General features: G+C 39.9%; 1 protein-coding gene across 2 annotated transcripts; it reads right to left on the bottom strand.

Annotated features, from left to right (window-relative positions):
• Nucleotides 1-678: 678 nt before the first annotated feature.
• On the bottom strand, nucleotides 679-16,714 carry nek8 (NIMA-related kinase 8). Of its 2 annotated transcripts, XR_005207575.1 has the most exons (16): nucleotides 16,612-16,714; nucleotides 14,456-14,661; nucleotides 12,576-12,808; nucleotides 12,325-12,456; nucleotides 11,962-12,170; nucleotides 11,776-11,855; nucleotides 11,494-11,678; nucleotides 10,067-10,214; nucleotides 9,504-9,580; nucleotides 8,118-8,235; nucleotides 7,829-7,979; nucleotides 6,840-7,003; nucleotides 6,345-6,497; nucleotides 4,313-4,471; nucleotides 2,308-2,401; nucleotides 679-2,150 (listed from the first exon to the last, which is right to left on the bottom strand). XR_005207575.1 is itself a non-coding variant. In XM_037775092.1 (15 exons), the coding sequence occupies exons 1-15, from the start codon at nucleotides 16,656-16,658 to the stop codon at nucleotides 2,373-2,375; spliced, it is 2,091 nt and encodes a 696-aa protein (XP_037631020.1). In that variant the 5' UTR covers nucleotides 16,659-16,714; the 3' UTR covers nucleotides 679-2,372. The 2 variants fall into 2 exon arrangements, 1 of the variants encoding a protein (XP_037631020.1); XM_037775092.1 differs by having other exon boundaries at nucleotides 679-2,401.
• Between the last annotated feature and the right edge of the window lie 552 nt (nucleotides 16,715-17,266).

Raw genomic sequence — 17,266 nt, 5'->3', positions numbered from 1 at the left:
AATTACGCCCATTTTCAAAATTCATGTTATTCCTATTGTCTAAGACAGTCCAAAAAATATTAGTAAACTCTCTCCCAAATCCAAACACTAGAGAGCTAAAAACTCAAATTTGTGATGTCACAGGGTAGAAAATATGGAGGCGCTCCATAGACAATGAATAGGGAACGATGTTATACAGTAGATGACACTGAGAGCACCCAGGAGAATGATCTGAGTATAAGGGTACATTAATAGAATAAAGCTCATTTGGATATACAAAATCAGTCTCATTCATTGTCTATGGAGCAGCTCCAGACTTTATATAAGTTTGAGACTTACTTCTTTGGTTTCTGGCTTTGAGAGAGAGGAGCTCATGTTCACAAATATTGATTGAACTTTCCTAGGCCATGGAAAAAACATATTGGAATTGTTCATTTAGGTGGTGTTCCCCTTTAACTGAGTACTATTCACTGTGAAACCATCTTCTCGTATAAAATATAAGACTCATCACATGATTAGTCACAGGTTGCATGTTTTATGCTGTTCAAAATTTCATTTTGGATATCCAGAAACCAACGCACACCTGTGAGGATTTATCTTTCTTTTAGTGGTTTGTTTTTGTGACAATAAAAGCTTTAACTACATTTACTCAAATACTGTACTTAAGTGCAATTTGAGGTACTTTACTTGAGTATTTCCATTTTAGGGTACTTTACTTTTTTTTTTTTGGACACTTCAGATGATTAAAACAAAATATAATCAACTAATACATTAAAGATCCCCTCCAGACATGTTTTAACACGTATATATAAACTCTACTCATAATACTCTACTTTGAATAATAATTTGTATCTGATATGTTCTTTCCACAAAAAATGTTGTTCTTGTAAAATAAATCTTGTTAAAATCTTTGAAATGCCATCTACTCCTCCTTCATTAAAAATCCATGATCTATAAATGTAAATTGAACTGCGGTACAACAGTTACTTAAGTAAGATATTGAATGCAGGGCTTGTAATGGAGTATTAATACACTGTGGTATTGCTACTTTTACTTAAGTAAAATAGAGTTCTTCTTTCACAACATTGGCTTTGGCAGTTTTCTTTTCTCAAAAGTATTAGGTCATCCTATGAATACAGTTCACACAGTATATATGTATATACCAGCTCATTCTATATATAATACATATTTCAGTGGGTTACAACACAGAATCTTCCAAAATGTACAAACCTGTGTCTGAAATGACTCCTTATTTACTATATAATGCACTTTATCTACTGTCCACCATTTTCTGTGAGTGTCCAAATTGTCCCAATGTGACATTTATGCTTACTGTTAACCGTGTTTATATTTTTGGCATTGCGTATATTTTGTATTTATTTATTAATATTTTTACATTTGCACTCTTTGTACTGCAACTGCTTGATAAATACATTTCTATCATATCTGATCTCATATACTACTTTCTGCTAACAATCCCACAATGCTATTTGACACATTTTATAGATGTCAGTGATGAAGAAAAAAGTGGATGATTCATACGTGTCCATATTTATGGCTACCTGCAGAATAAACTACTGAGTGTCTATTGTATAGGGGGTAGTGAACGAGTGAACTAAGGCACTCCCTTGTTTTGGACTGAATACTGAGTGTCCATTATATAGGCGGTAGTGAACGAGTGAACGAGTGAACTAGGGCACTCCCTTGTTCCCTTGTTTCGGACTCAATCATTAAGTCTTGAAGACATAGCTCAGTTGAACCCTGAACAACACGTCGTTATTTGGTTTACATATGTATTGGAGGACTAATCCAATAAAGCACAATGTGAGCGCTGACGATGTGATCCAGATTAATGTGTTTGGGTCATTGGACTGATGACACTCAAGTGGTTTTCATTCTTTTCCTTTCTATGAATTGTGTCAACTCATTGAGCAGTGGCTTAAGAGAGCTCAAACCAGTTTGACTTTTACTGGCCTTTATTATGCTAACTCTGCTCATGAGAGAGGACAATAGCTCGCCACATAATGACTTCCTGTAATCCAGCTTCAGCAACAACATTCCTTTAACTAACCTGTTGAGAGCTACACCTGCTGCAACACACTGGGTTTGACCTTTCCTGTGCTTTTGCTGCTGAATGATATCAAACCAGCGAATGAAACAAACATTCATTCCTGGAGAGAGAGAGAGAGAGAGAGAGAGAAAAAAAAAATCTAGACTGAGAGGAAGACCAAGTGTGAATGTAAGGCCGCAGCTGCGACGTGAAAGGGAATCTTTCAACTGCAGCACAGACGGGCCTCTGGGAGGAGTTATATTCAGAGGAAGCTTCACCTCGATGCCACCGCCGGGCTTCAGGGCGACCGCTGAGTGGGTGTGGGGTCGTTTGTAGGACAGAATCATCTCGGGACAGGTTCCTCAAGCAAAGCTGGAACAAAAGGGAGGAAGGGACAAGGGTAAAACTTCAGTAAGAGCTGAAAATTACCAGTCTTGTTTCAGCAAAAAATGCCAAAAAGGAGGAGAATTTGCTGCTTTTCTTCAACATATAAGATAGTTCACTGAATATCTTTTGGACTGATGGTCCGATAAAACAAAGAATTTGAAGATGCCATCATCTTTTGGACAAAACAATTATTCAGCAGATTAATCAATAATGAAAATAATTGTTAGTTGCAGCCCTAAACGTCCACACATGACTTATCTTGTACAAATCACAGCAGACCGATAAATCAATTTGCCAATAATCAGGCCAATAGTGGCTGATTATTAAGTTAATTAAATATCGATACATGATCGTCTACATGTTCTACGTCCAATATGAAACAGGATCCTCCCAGTTACATGGCTGTACAGTTAAACATGGACACTCAACACTGTTTAACAGCTCCGTTTGTGTTCCTTTCTGTTGTCTGTAGTGGTGTGGTTGCAGATTGCAACCAACTGGATACCCCTCCGCTAATTCCTCCCTTTCCCAGACTGTGGTCAGGTGAGCCGCCGAATGCAAAACCATGGTAACGCCAAAATAACACTACTTTAGGAGCAACGGAAGTCAGACGGCGGCTGGCGGTACCACGGTTTTGCACTCTGCAGCTCACATTACTGCAGTTTCACAAGTGTGTCGGAGAACTACGGTGGCCTTCAGGTAATGTTAAGATGTGAAAGTCTCTTTCTAGAGACAGGATTTGGTTTGTCCATTCTGGGCTACTATAGAAACATGGCGGAGCAACATGGCGGACTACGTGAAGAGGACATGCTCATTCTAAGCTAACGAAAACACGATTCTTAGTTTCAGCTGATTATACACTAATGGAAACATAGTTATGAATATTATATTCCATCTCTGCGGATAGATTCCCCGAAATGTTACACACTGTGCCTTTAAATAAGCCCTGACTACAAAGCGAGACTCGTTAAGTAAAATAGTAGACTTTGAATCAAACTGTTTTGGGTTTCTATTGTGTTGTATTGTGTTCTTTTTTTCCAGTATGCGTTTGATTCTTTAATAAATTGAAGGCGTTTGTTGGTTTAATATACCACTTTTTGATCCCGTCATCTTAGTAAAAAACAAATAGGCCTACTGTACATGATATATCAACACTGTTCTAATAAGGTGTAGTATTGCTTATCAGTTTCTGGTCTGGTCCGATCAGTATCAGACCCTGCTAATGACCTCTACGAGTGTTAGTCCATATTGGTCTCCATGTCCTTGTCACATGGTGCAGGTCAACGAAACATTTAAACAGCAGCCGTGCAGCCTGTAGCGAGGATTACCAACATCTCTGTTACTTATTAAATTGTGATGCAGTTTAATCTTCTCTAAATCTGCAGCTATTTTCAATTTGGAGTGTAGAGGGACAATTTAATCCCACCTGCACTGTTTTTCAGTTTTCATTAGAATCTGTGGCCTTGCACTGTTGAGACAAAGAGGGGCAAATTGCTGTTTTTTGTTCCTCTCTGTAAGAGAATTTTAATTTCAGTCTGCAATCAATAACCACAACGCAAAACTGGAGTGAATTAATACTTTTGGCGTGCAGATAGAAAGTTTCTCGATCAAGTGTAGCAAAAAAGAAACTAGTTTGTGCGCCTGTGACTCTAAATACTAAGTCTAAGTATGACTGTATGAAACAAAGCTATAATCATGTCTTTAGCCAGTCAAACTTACAAATGAGGCCTTTCATGATTCCTCATAAACATGCAGCTCTGTCGACGTTATCAAGAGAAGCTCGTTTCAAGTTCAGCCTGTCTCTCATCTGGGGATTAGCACTCTCTCACTCACATTTCACCACCATCCCAACATCTCCCAGTGTTTGTTAACAAAGGCTAATAAGCGAAATATTACGTTTCACTGCCAGCAGAGTGTTGCCATGACAACAAGCCACCGATGTCACCGTGAACGGGTGACTCTCGTCGAGCTGCACCGCCTTGGGTATCCCAGAATCCTCCTCTTTCCTTCCGAGGCGGCCGCGGGCCCCCTTTCCCCAGGTGTACACCTCGCCGTCTGTGGAGAGCAGGAGGAGAAGGAGCTGGTCACCGTTTCTACACACACACACACGTCTTTAACTGACAGCTCATAATGACTCTATCTGGAGGAAGTCAAAGCTGAACAAAGACTTCCCTCAACAAAGAAAACCTACAGGCACTGCTGGCTTTTCCCCCGGGGAGCCAGTCGCTGGCACAATATGACATTTTACCATTTTACCCTCAAAACACACTTACACACACACACAAACACACACACACACATCTGTTACCTATCTGTTAACCCACATGTTCAAAGAAGCAGACCGATGGTTTTGTATGTTTAGCTCATTAGCTAAAAACCCTGTATAGTTTACATTACCGCTAACCGTTTTTCCAAACCGTACCATATGTTCCATGTAACTGTTAAACTTTCAGTTCATTTCAGTTTGACATGAAAATAAACTTCCAGAAATTTGAAACTTGTTTGAGTAACAAAATCCATCACAGTGAACATTTAATCAGCTCTGTTTTGGAGTTAGAGTTACACTACCGTTGTGTGGTCACATAGTTGCTCACAGGGACTGTTTAAAATCCTCCTCCTCTTTTCCTTCAAAGCAGCTGAACCACAGATATCTGAGGAGCAATATTGTCTCAGCTCAGAGCTGAGATGAACCCTGTTGTGTTTTGCTTGTGCAACTCCTACTCATAAATATCTCTAAACAACTTTTAATGTTATGTGAGGGATTAACAATGAGGGAAAATCAAGAGTGCGTCTTAAAAAGGCCTCCTTTGTGCTTGTTGGAGACTCTGCAATCTCATGTCAGATGCAGAACAGACGCCGCTTTAATGCAAAACCATAAAATTCATCATTGTTTTTTTTTAAAAACGGACGTGTGTGCTTATTATTTTCTGCCTTCAGGTATAATTGCCAGACAACATGGCTCCCGTGAAACACTTTTAACTAAAGACTGTTTCAGACGTCAGGGTTTTTCTTCAATCCACCAACAAGAAGAGTTTCAAATCAGTCCCAGCATGCAGCAGCATCACTGTGCAGTGACAAGAAAACTTACAACCCTGCCCACAATATTTCTTCTCCCCCCTGATTTTGGTCACACCAATACATTTCGACAGGCAGATTTCAGTCTCAGGTCGATGTGCTTGATTGATATTGTTAACACTAAACAAAGAGAGCTTATTACCCCATTCTGGCCCACTTACATCGGCTTCCTGTATGCTTCAGAATTCAGTTCAAGATCCTCCTGATCAAATTCAAAGCCCTCCATGGCATGGCTCCCTCTTATATTTCTGAATTTATAATCCAATACTCAGCACCAAGATTACTCAGATCTTGTGACCAATTGCTATTAAATATCCCACGGTCCAGGCTAAGAACAAAGTAGGGCCGTGCTTTTACTGTTTTAGCTCCAACACTATGGAATTGCCTCACCCTCACTGTCAGGTCAGCTGAGTCTCTACCACATTTTAAAAAACTTTTAAAAACCCACATAGGCTGGCATTTTTATAAATTTGTTGCTTGCAGTATCTTTTGGTTATGGTTTTATTTGTTTTTTTAATTCTGTTTTGTTTGTTATATTGCTTTTATTTTTGAGTATCTGCTTCCGTTTCACAAATTGTATATATTTTCATGATGTGTACTATTGCTACTGCTGTTTTGAAAAGTGCTAAAATGTGTTATTTATTATTATTATTATTATCATTATCATATCTCTCTGACTCTCCCGTTAGCTGTGTTGCACCTGGTATGGCGGGACAAATGTATCACCAGTATCATTCTTATTAGTTCAACTAGTCCAGTGACCTCACATATACCCCAGCCTTCAACTTGTGGAGGTGTGCAAGGCCTTTAAAAAAACAAGACGGTCAAAAACATCACATACACTTCTACTCACCAGATCCGATAGCCAGGGTGAAAGCGTCTCCACAGGCAGCCATGGTGATGCCCTGCAGCCCGGGCACCGGGTAGGGAGCACGGCTGCTACGACGGGAACTACAGCCCATCTGACCATGCTGGTTGCTGCCAAAGGTAAAACACTGACCCCTCTCTGGAAAATCAACATCAGTATTAAGACTTTGACTCAATAAATGTTTGATTATTTGCAGCCTCATTTTATGCCAAAGGTGTTGTAAAAAAAAAAAAAGATTGAACTTCTACTTTTCTCATATTAGTTTAGCTTCAGCACTTTAGCTTTACTGAAGAAGTTGAACATGTTAGAAGTGATCTCTCCATGTAGTGTTTTACTCAATCTGGTGCAGCAAAAGTTTGATGAAACAGGGACCTTCACTTATTTCATATCATTATGAAGGCAATAACTCAGAGATGAATCATTTCAATCAGGTCTGATTCAAAAATGTGATTTGATAGATTAATAATGGCAATACATTACCTGTAACAGCAACAGAATGGGCTGTCCCAATGTCAATGTGAACAATCTTCTCACTGTTGAGCGGGGCTGATTGGACAGGAGTGTAAGAATGGACCTCTTCCACCTGATTGGAGGGATTCGGTTCCTCTCCAGCTGTTATCTTATCCAGCCCGAGCTTGTTGAATCTGAATACAACAAGGAATAGAGAAGACTGCATTTATTATTTTTTTTTTAAATAGGGCTGCAACTAACGATTATTTTCATCGTTGATTAATCTGTTGATTATTTTCTCAAATAATTGATTCGTTGTTTGGTCTATAAAATGGTGAAAATGGTGATCAGTGTTTCCCAAAGCCCAAGATGACATCCTCAAATGTCTTGTTTTGTCCAGAACTCAAAGATATTCAGTTTACTGACATAAAGGAGTAAAGAAACCAGAAAATATTCACATTTAAGAAGCTGGAATCAGAGAATTTAGACTTTTTTTTTCTTAAAAAATAATAATGGCAACTAATCGATGAATCGTTGCAGCTCTACTTTTATACCACTCCATTGATATACAATGTATATTTATCACAAACCCTTTAATATTTTTTCTTCCTGTTTCCTCATCTGCTGCAGGTAACTGCTGAGTCGCAAGTATCTGAACAATGCTGCTTCTACTGAGACCAAAAATGAACACTGTTTACGGTACCACTCCTACATAGCTCTACATCCTGTCCCAAACCTCTCTGAGAGAGACAGATTAACAGTTACAGAAAAGTGTTTGTCATTTCAGGAGAATGCCGTCTCACAGGTTGTGCACCAGGAAATGATCTCTGTGCATCATTTCCATCTACAGTATCATTACCACATGTAAACAAACAAGTTTATATATATACAGTACATATACATTCAGTGACTATGTCATCTCATTAAATGTACAATGAGAGGGTTCACCACTGATCATTAGCTCATGTTTATTGAGACTAATGGCCATGGTTTTGGGTGGGAACACGTAGAGTAATCACCTGTTGCTTCCACATGCCACAATGCTGCACTGTGTGCTGATAATCATGGAGCAGTCGACTCCACACACCACCCTCTGGGCCTCAAATTCCACAGGTAAACACACCTGCTGTGGAGAGTTGTGGGTGTCTTGGGTGCCTTGCCCGAGGCGACCTTCCAGACAGAGGAAAGAGACCCGACAATCAAGCTGTGTGCTGAAATGCTGCAGTCATAAATGAGTCACAAGCAAACAAACACCAAGAGATGAATACTAAGATAGATTGGAAAACAACCGGTCCATTTACTACGTACCATTGTCTCCTCTTCCCCAGGCAAATACTTCTCTTTCATTGGTCACAGCGAGTACGTGGGAAGCACCGCATGACACCTGAACCAGCTCGTAGCCGAGGAGTGCCTCGACTATCTTGGGCTGAGCACAAAAACAGAGAGAGAGAAAAAAGAAGCGTCATCATTGTAATGTTTTAATTACAGATCTGTAGGGACGTGGCGTCCTGGTTGTCACAGTTTTTAATAGGTAAACAACATGACTGACACATCCCTGGTTCGAATCAAGCATTGCATGTCACATTACTCTCTCTCCCTTTTTGTTTCCTGTCTGCCTCACTAATTTCTTTAACGCATTAACACATCTTGCGATTTTGAGGTTAAAACGGGTTCAGTTTTAAAGCTAGAGTTAATATACTGGTATCACATGAAACTAGAAAAACCTAAGGAATCCAACCATGCCATACAAGCATACTAGCGAAGGAGGCTAAATAACTAATAAAAAACTGGCATGGCCATTTTCAAAGGGGTCACTTGACCGCTGACCTCAAGATATGTGAATGAAAATGGGTTCTATGGGTACCCACGAGTCTCCCCTTTACAGACATGCCCACTTTATGATAATCACATGCAGTTTGGGGCAAGTCATAGTCAAGTCAGCACACTGACACACTGACAGCTGTTGTTACCTGTTGCGCTTACAACTTTAACCCTTTCACAGTGTGTTTTTAATTCATAACAATTATTTATAACATTTCCAGTAGCCTAAAAATGTCTTATTCAGTGTTCGGTTGTACTTAGCTCCACCCTCTCGTTCACTTCTGGTTGCAAAAAAACAAGATTGCGAAGGCCAAAAACCAAAAGGGCGACAGCTAAAATGCCGAACTCGAGGTTTCAATACGGCAATCCACAAACCAATGACTGACGTCACGGTGACTACATCCACTTCTTATATATAGTCTATATTTAAAGGCATGTTTGTCATAATTTAGGACGTTTCCTTGCATATTCTGACAGGGAATGTACAAGACAGCATGTGAAAAACTAGATCTGTTTACATAGTGGAGAAATTTAGAATACATGCTACTCACTGTAATATAACAGTCCTGCAAAGTCCTACCTTCATGAAGGTTATAAACAAAAGTTAGAGAGGAGCTGAATCAACTTTATGATCATTTTGGAGGATAGAGTTTGTCGTGCTGTTTAAATGTATTGCATTATACTGAGAGTAATATTTAGCCTAATTGATATAAAATAAGGTGAACAAAATATTATAAATACCAGTAGAACTTATTGCAGGACTGTTGTAGTAGTAGACTGCATTAGTTTCAGTAAGGTGTATCTAATAAACTGGCGACTGACTGTACATTGATTTAATACAAGTAGATTTTCCTTTGAATGGTGGACACGTACCTGTGTTACATCATTGAAGTTACCGTGTCCCAGGCAGCCGTTGCTCCCGCTTCCAAACGTCATGATAATACCCCTGTCTGCAAATTGAAAATAAAAAGAAGGGATTAATGACACTATTAGTTGATGAGTGTAGGTGTATTCTTATGTAGACCAACACAATGCTCCTAATCCTCATCTAGGAAACGCTAATCTGTGTCACTACAGTGAAAAGTGATGAAAGAGAGGCGACTGAGCTGAGAGGACGGGTCTTTAATCCTGTGTTATCTGCTTCGCAATACCGGAGGACTGACAAAACAGCCTCCTGAAGCACACTGAGTAACGGAGCACCACATTTCGAGCTCAAGAAAAACTACTACCAAATGCTATCTGATGAAGTCTGGAAAAACAGCTGACTGTATCCACACTTTCATATGCAAATGCTGACTCAGTGTTGTACAGCCATGTGGTGCAGCATATGAGGGCAGAAAACAGAGAATAAACATAGATTTCCTTCAGCAGAGCTCCCTGCTTAACTGACTGGGCATGTGTGTGATGTCTTAGATGGTTATAAACGGCCCACCAACCTGTCATGCAGGTGGTAAATAGATCGCCACAGGCCACAGACTTGATGGTGACTCCGGACTGACCCTCAAGGAAACGTGAAATGAACTGAGGCTGCATCTGCTCCACCACACCGGGCAGACTGGCCTCACCAGATCCCACCGATGGAGCCTGTGACAATAAATGATTATTAGTCTTAATGAAGGCAAAGCAGTCAGAATGGAACTGTTTCCTGGAAAACATAAGCAACTACAAATGTTAAGGGATATATATTTTTCATCCTGGACCCCATGTTTTTCTGTCTAAGTAATTAATGTGGTCCACATTTTTCGAAATTGGTCTAGTATTGAGGGAGAACGCTGCAACCGGCAACCGCTAAACAAGCTGTAATGTAATCATTTGCACATTTTACATTTATTATAAGTGTCTGACAACATTATGGAAAGGACCCTACGGAGAAATTAAACGTTTTTCTTACCTTTCGCTTTCCGTTTGTCATTGTGTCATGTGACTTTTGTCGGAATAGACAACGTTGGAAACGTGAGTGAAAGTGGAGAGAGGAGTGCCACGAGACACCGGTGTTGTCAGAGTTTTTTGTGTTGGGAGTACAGAAAGTGTAGCTTAGTGTTATCTACAAGATTTTCAATGTCATGGTTGAATATATTGAATATATTTCAACAATGTGGATGCGATCCAAGATTTAAGATGCAAGATTTAAGAACGAGACTTCTCCGAGCGAGACAAACAATAGACATTTATAATAACAATCTGAGCCTGTCAGTGGCAAAAACAAGCACTTTTAGTGGACGTAAACTGACAGTACCAGGTTGCTCCAAATGATTACATTACAGCTTGCTTTGCGGCTGCAGTTGTGGTTGCAGCGTTCTCCCTCAATACTGGACCAATGTCAAAAAGTGTTGTCCCCATTAGACACAAAAACATGGAAAAATAGGGTCCCAGTTGAAAAATACCGAAGTTATCCTTTAAAGGAAGAATCCACCCTCTGATACACCATTAAAAACCATCAATTTGTAATGTCCAACGTCTTCCAGCAGTTATTTTATTATTAATATTCCCCAGTCAGCCTCATTTAACTCTCCAGAAATCCAATCCAATCCAAAACATGTTGTTTTCAGCAAATAGGTGGTGGCTGTTTGCACTGAAGCAGCTGTTGTTGTAGAACTGGTGTACTTTCTGCTCTAATGTGGTCATTGAGTCTGCTAAGAAGCTCTCTGAGGGGCTGACACCAAAACCAGATTTGTACCAGTGATATATTTGATAGCTGAAAAACAACATCTGAACTAGCTAGTGGTAAAAACGCCCAACTGGGTGCAGAGTAGATCACAGCTGTTCCTTGATAGTGGGTCAGGGAGGATTTTTCCTTTATATTGCATGACTGAATTATGAATTCTGAAAGCAGCATTGTAAACAAGTAAAAAAATACACAGACCTCCCACGTAATCAGACGGCCAGACTTGGTCACCCCCATCCTCTGAGTGCGGCCCAGAGACACTTGAAGCACCTCAGTGTTGAGCATCGGCAGGCGGAGAGGCGCTGAGATTCCACTTCCCCACGTGTACACCGCGGACAGCGGGAGGGAATGCACCTTCCCTGATCCTAAACCGACTGATCCGTCTGTTTGAGCCCGTAGAAATAACAATCAAATGTGTAATTAAAGTACAGTGATCAACCTGGTGCAGCTAGTATCAAATAATGGTGTTATGTGCCTGACCTCTGGACCGGTTGGTAGGGACTCTCCCTCCTTGTCTACCATGTGGACCAGTTTGCACTGTAGACAGTGGTTTCTCAATCCTGGAACACAGAAAAAGAAAGAACTCGTTACACCACATATAGGAAATCTTAATCTCAGATGCGTTAAAACATCTGTCTGGTCATTAGTCGTGCATTAAAGCAGTACCTGCGCATTTTGACATTGCCGATATCAGTGTAGAGATTAAGCAGCGGCCTGATGCATACGGGAAGAGCCATTATTTCATTGAGCTGAGGGCGTTTGGACGGATCCAGATTGAGCATGTGGAGGATGAGCTGTCGGAGTTCTGGGCTGTACCGGTCGGAAATAGGAGCGAATGTTCCGCTCATGATCTTCAGAACGAGGGCAGGTAGATTCTGAAAGCAAAAATAAAGAGTGTTTTTTTCACATTAGTACCCCACTTTGGAATTGGTAGTGATGATACTTCAAGATCTAACACAAATGTAGTACTATTTGAATCACTACATCCATGTAAGCAAGGGGTTCTTGTAAAGAAAAGGCTTTTCCTACAGCAGCCTCGAAGGCTCTCTTAAGGCTCGCTAGCTCATAGAGCACACAGCCCAAAGCCCAGATGTCACTCTTCTGGTTATACGGCTTTCCCTCACACAGCTCTGGGGAGATGTAGCACGGTGTCCCGACCACCTGCAGAGACAAAAGAAGGAGGCATTGATTTGTGCTAGTACATGTTAGGATTCAACATATCAGGGTATGTAGGTTGCTGAAGTAATCACAGTTCCAAACCAAACCACCAATCAACCTACGGTGTAAGCTTTGCTTTTGCTGACGAGAATTTTGGAGATGCCAAAGTCACCGACTTTGACGATCATCTGGTGCTTGTCCAGAAGAATGTTCTGCGTCTTGAGGTCTCTGTGCAAGATCAGTTTGTTGTGGACGTGGTACAGGGCCAGTAAGATCTGCACAAAGAAGTGGAGGATGGTGTCCTCGTCCAGCAGAGAGTTACAGCGCTTCTGGATGTAATCGGCCAAGGTTCCACCTGCGTGAAGAAAACGTTACGATTAGAGGATAAACAATAAAGATGACATCTGTTCTTTAAAACCATAACAACTTAGAAATCAATCAAGTTACTGGGTTGAGTGAACAGCAGTGAGATGATGATAACAAAGCCAATGAGCAATGGGTTTAACAGGCTTTAAGAACACAGCGGGTGTTGCAAATGTTATTGTTAACAAAAAAGGGAATGGGAATGCATAAAATAAACATCTAATGTAAATACATATTCATCTTTGTATCTGCTATAAACAAGCAGGGCTCCTCATATGATCCTAAGCTAATAATCAAGACCTTATTAAAACATTTCAACAAAGCCAGGCATGAAACACAAAATGTTGTTTTGTTTCCTGCTAAACTTTAATTAATTTTAGTTTAGTTGAGATTCTGAGGTAATAAAGAGGACTTTAAATCACAGACAACTACAAAACTGTAAAGGATGACCCAATAAATCTAAGACTTACCTAAACAAAACTTAATTACTATAATAATAGTAGGACGATGATAACAACATGGCATGATAATGACAAATAATATACTTAAAGGCCCTGACACACCAAGCCGACGGTCGGCTGTTGGCCGGTTTAGGGTCGTCTGTGAGCGTCCGTCGGCCTAATTTTTTTGGTGTGCCTCGCATCGTCGGCTCTAGTCGGCCCGTGTCAAAGATTTTTTGGCCGATTCAGCATGTTGAATCTGCGGAGGAGCCCAATGGTAAGAGAAATCACTCTGATTGGCTGTTCAGTTTATATGAATCAGTGCACGAGAAGAGAAACGGAAGTGAGGAAATCAAGACGACGAGTAAAGTCAAGAGGAAAAACATAGAAGGCTCTTCTCATTTTTCATCTTCATCTCATCTGATCATTCCAATACACGGATATTTTCACAGCGACATGGCTATCTGGAATGACGAAAAGTGGTGAGCGAGAGTGTTGTGAAAATGGTCAACAAACGCTGCTTTGTTTCATGTACGTATCGTGACAACGGCTTGTACATCCGAAGTCCTCGGTCTTCCGGTTTCCCTTTTTGAATGACGAATACAGACTACCGCCACCTGCTGGTGTGGAGAGTTATTTCCTCTCACGCAGGCGCAAAACGTACGTGCTAACTGGTCGGCGGCTGTAGTCTTTGCAGTGTGTTTGAGTGCAACTTGTCAGCCAAGACAAAGGCGATGTGAGGCGACGTAACGGTCGGCCTTCGTTGCCGCTAGTTCGTTGATGTCGGGTGGTGTGTCTGGGTCTTAAGCTGTGGAGGTTCCACCTGCAAATCAAAAAACTCGACAGACCACAAGGATGAAAATTGTAATTTAGAAAGATTATCCAGACCTTTAGGAGCCTGACAGCGAAGGTTTGGTCAGAACAGCTAAAGGCGCCTCATCAGGCTGAACACTGGCTCTGGGTCTTATTGCAGAATTTTGGACAACTGAATGGCGATCTACCTTTTTTACATTACACCTTTTAATATAACAGAAAAGTTACCTGATCACCTCAAAACACCACCACACAGACTGATACTAGATGTTGACATGGGAAAAGAGAAAAGGTATGGAGCCCTACAGCACTAAACCATGGGAAAAGTGCACCGTTAGACAATGAACAAAAGGGGGTGGTGTAATGAGATATTACAGTAAGCTTACCTGGTGCATACTCCATAGCTATCATGAGGGCCTTGTCTTCCAGGAAGTTCTCATAGTACTCGATGATATTTGGATGGTTGAGCAGTTTCAGGACCTGACACTCGTTCTGAGCCGCCAGGCGTTCGTCTCGTGACATCTGCTCCACTGGGATCTCCTTCAGGATGACAAAGGCCCCGTCGCCGCGCCTGCGGCACAGGTGAACGATCCTGACAGGGGAGGGAGATAAAGAGAAATTAGATGTATATTTTGTTTCATAAACAATATAGTAGGATGGTCATTGGTAGTTTAGATCTGGTGTGACAGTTGTTTTTGACACAAGTATCCTGTATGATTTGAGGAAAAGAACTCTGTAAAGAAAAGTTGAGTATGACAATGAATCGCTGGTGTAAAAGCACTTGTGTCCTTTACTCATGTATACCTACTTACACTAAAATGCTTTAAAAACTTCAAATGCATTAGGAACTACTGCACTGTATTTTAATGTTGTGTGTAACAAAACAATTCCATACACTGCTGGTTTTGTGGTCCACATTAAAAAGGGTAAATAATATCATGGGGGGGGGTCTGTCAAATAAGCTAATTAAAACTCATAAGCTATGTTATGAGTGTACCTTATGAGTGTTTAGTGTAAAAGTTGAATATACAAAGTAACTGGTATAACTTCATATAAATTTAGGTGTGTAGAAAGTACAAAATTACCTTCTGAAATGTTTTTTATTTTTATTATTTAATCTTTATATTTAAGATCCATTGTGATAGAAAAATAACTTTTCCAAGGGAGCGCTAGCCAAGACAGCAGCAATACAGTGTTATTGTTATTGTTGTTATTATTCTATACATATCTTGTTCTAATTGTTTGTCATCACTATTATATAGTCGTATTATCTCTGTATATCAACCTTGTGTTCTCCATAATATTGTGACATTTTAACACTGTTTAGGTGGAGGCTTAAAATAAGGCCAGTGTTTGTTTGTTTTTGCCTCTTCCTGCAATGTGTATTATTTTCTATGTTTGTGTCTTAATTTGTGCAAAATAAATAAACATAAAAAACATAAAACAAACATACGTTTCAGACAACATACACACAAACACTTATATGATCTGACAAAGTGGGAATACTCAAGTAAAGTATCACTTTAACAAGTTCTACAATAGGAACTGAGTGAATATACTTTATGACTCGCCACCCCTGCTGAATATTTAATAATTTAATAATATTTAGTAGATTTAAATACATTGGAAAATGAGCAGCAAAGAATTCTACTAAAAGTAGTATAGTCCAATTTTAGTTGGGCTACAGTACATATTGTTTGATAGATAGATAGATAGATAGATAGATAGATAGATAGATAGATAGATAGATAGATAGATAGTAAGATAGATAGATAGATAGATAGATAGTAAGATAGATAGATAGATAGATAGATAGATAGATAGATAGTAAGATAGATAGTAACTTTATTGATCCCGAGATAAATTCAATTTTCCAGCATCACAGTTCCATAGTGCAAAACATGTTAGTAAAAAGGCAGTAAAAAAGTTAGTAGTGCAAACTACAAAAACAATATACCAGATATAAAAATACAAGGAGATGAAGAAAACTGTTAAAACTGAATATAGTGCAGGATAACAGCTGTGATACAGGACTATTAAAAAAGTGAATATAGTGCATTATTATCTGTCCTGCAGACCGTCCTCCTTTGTCCTTTGATGTAACTTTTCCAGCAACTTAGGCAACTATCTTTAACAAATGTGTCTTGTGATGATGACCAACTGATGTGAATGCAGTAATAGTTTAGATAGCTTAGATGAATGCAACTTAACCAACATTAACTTACAGCTAGCCTTGCTAAAAATGTAAACAAACAAACAAAAACATTTGCATAGAAAAGCCACACAAACTGTAATTGACAAAACATACAAAGTATGTTTATAAATCAGACCCAGAGGGGCATTAAGATAACTCACACAGCTTCAGTGTGCCTCTTTAATAACATTTCTGTACTTTGCTAGACATTTGATGGATCCCGTTACATTTTAGGGGTAAAACGGAGTTAGCAGCTTTGTTCTACACCGTATTTACTCGCATACAGTGTGAATGACAGATGTGTGTAACACAGAACAGCTAGGGAGTGTAAATAGACTCATAGTTTACCCGAAAGCTCCTCTCCCCACCACTTTGATCTTCTCATACTTCTCCATCGCTGCTCCTCAACGCTTCCGCCGTCTCCAGGCAACCAGCCCAGCTACTACAGGAGGAGACGAGGGACAAACAGGGCGAAAACTCTCAAAATACTAGCCAATCTGAGTAAAATAAGTATTACAGCACTGTTGGTGGTGGTGGCACATATTTTAATGAATGTTTTCAGTTACAGAGGAAAGATTTAGATACATAAAAAGAGAGCAAGCCGACCATACTGGGAAGAGAAAATCCTAAACAGCAAAGCACCCCAGTATAGCCAAGGCCAGGGGTCAGCAACCTGCGGCTCCGGAGCCACATGGGGCTCTTCAGCTCCTCTCCAGTGGCTCCCTGGGGATTTTTAAAAAAGGAAATGAATAACTGTTTATTGTTTACATTTTAATTTGTATTCATCATTGTTGTAGGTCTATGGTACGACGGAGTATTAGGGCCACATTGAGGGGAAAAAAAATAATCTGAGATTTCGAGAATGAAGTCATAATATTATGAGAATAAAGTCATAGGTTTACGAGAAACAAAGTCAAAGTATTATGATAATAAAGTCATAATAATATAAAGTAGTAATTTTACTGGTTATTTTCTTTGTTTCTCGTAAAGTTCTGATTTTATT

Source organism: Sebastes umbrosus, chromosome 7, assembly GCF_015220745.1.
Source record: "Sebastes umbrosus isolate fSebUmb1 chromosome 7, fSebUmb1.pri, whole genome shotgun sequence".
Classification (NCBI taxonomy): domain Eukaryota; kingdom Metazoa; phylum Chordata; class Actinopteri; order Perciformes; family Sebastidae; genus Sebastes; species Sebastes umbrosus.
Note: the sequence above shows the minus strand (reverse complement) of the source record. Positions and strands in the feature narration are given on the sequence as shown.

Bases quoted from the DNA above. Each gene is read 5' to 3' on its own strand.
- nek8 (XM_037775092.1), bottom strand. From the start codon at position 16,658: ATGGAGAAGTATGAGAAGATCAAAGTGGTGGGGAGAGGAGCTTTCGG. The intron at 12,809-14,455 runs GTAAGCTTACTG...TTCTTCACGCAG, and splicing joins AGCTATGGAGTATGCACCAG to GTGGAACCTTGGCCGATTAC. The intron at 7,980-8,117 runs GTACGTAGTAAA...TCTGTCTGGAAG, and splicing joins CTGGGGAAGAGGAGACAATG to GTCGCCTCGGGCAAGGCACC.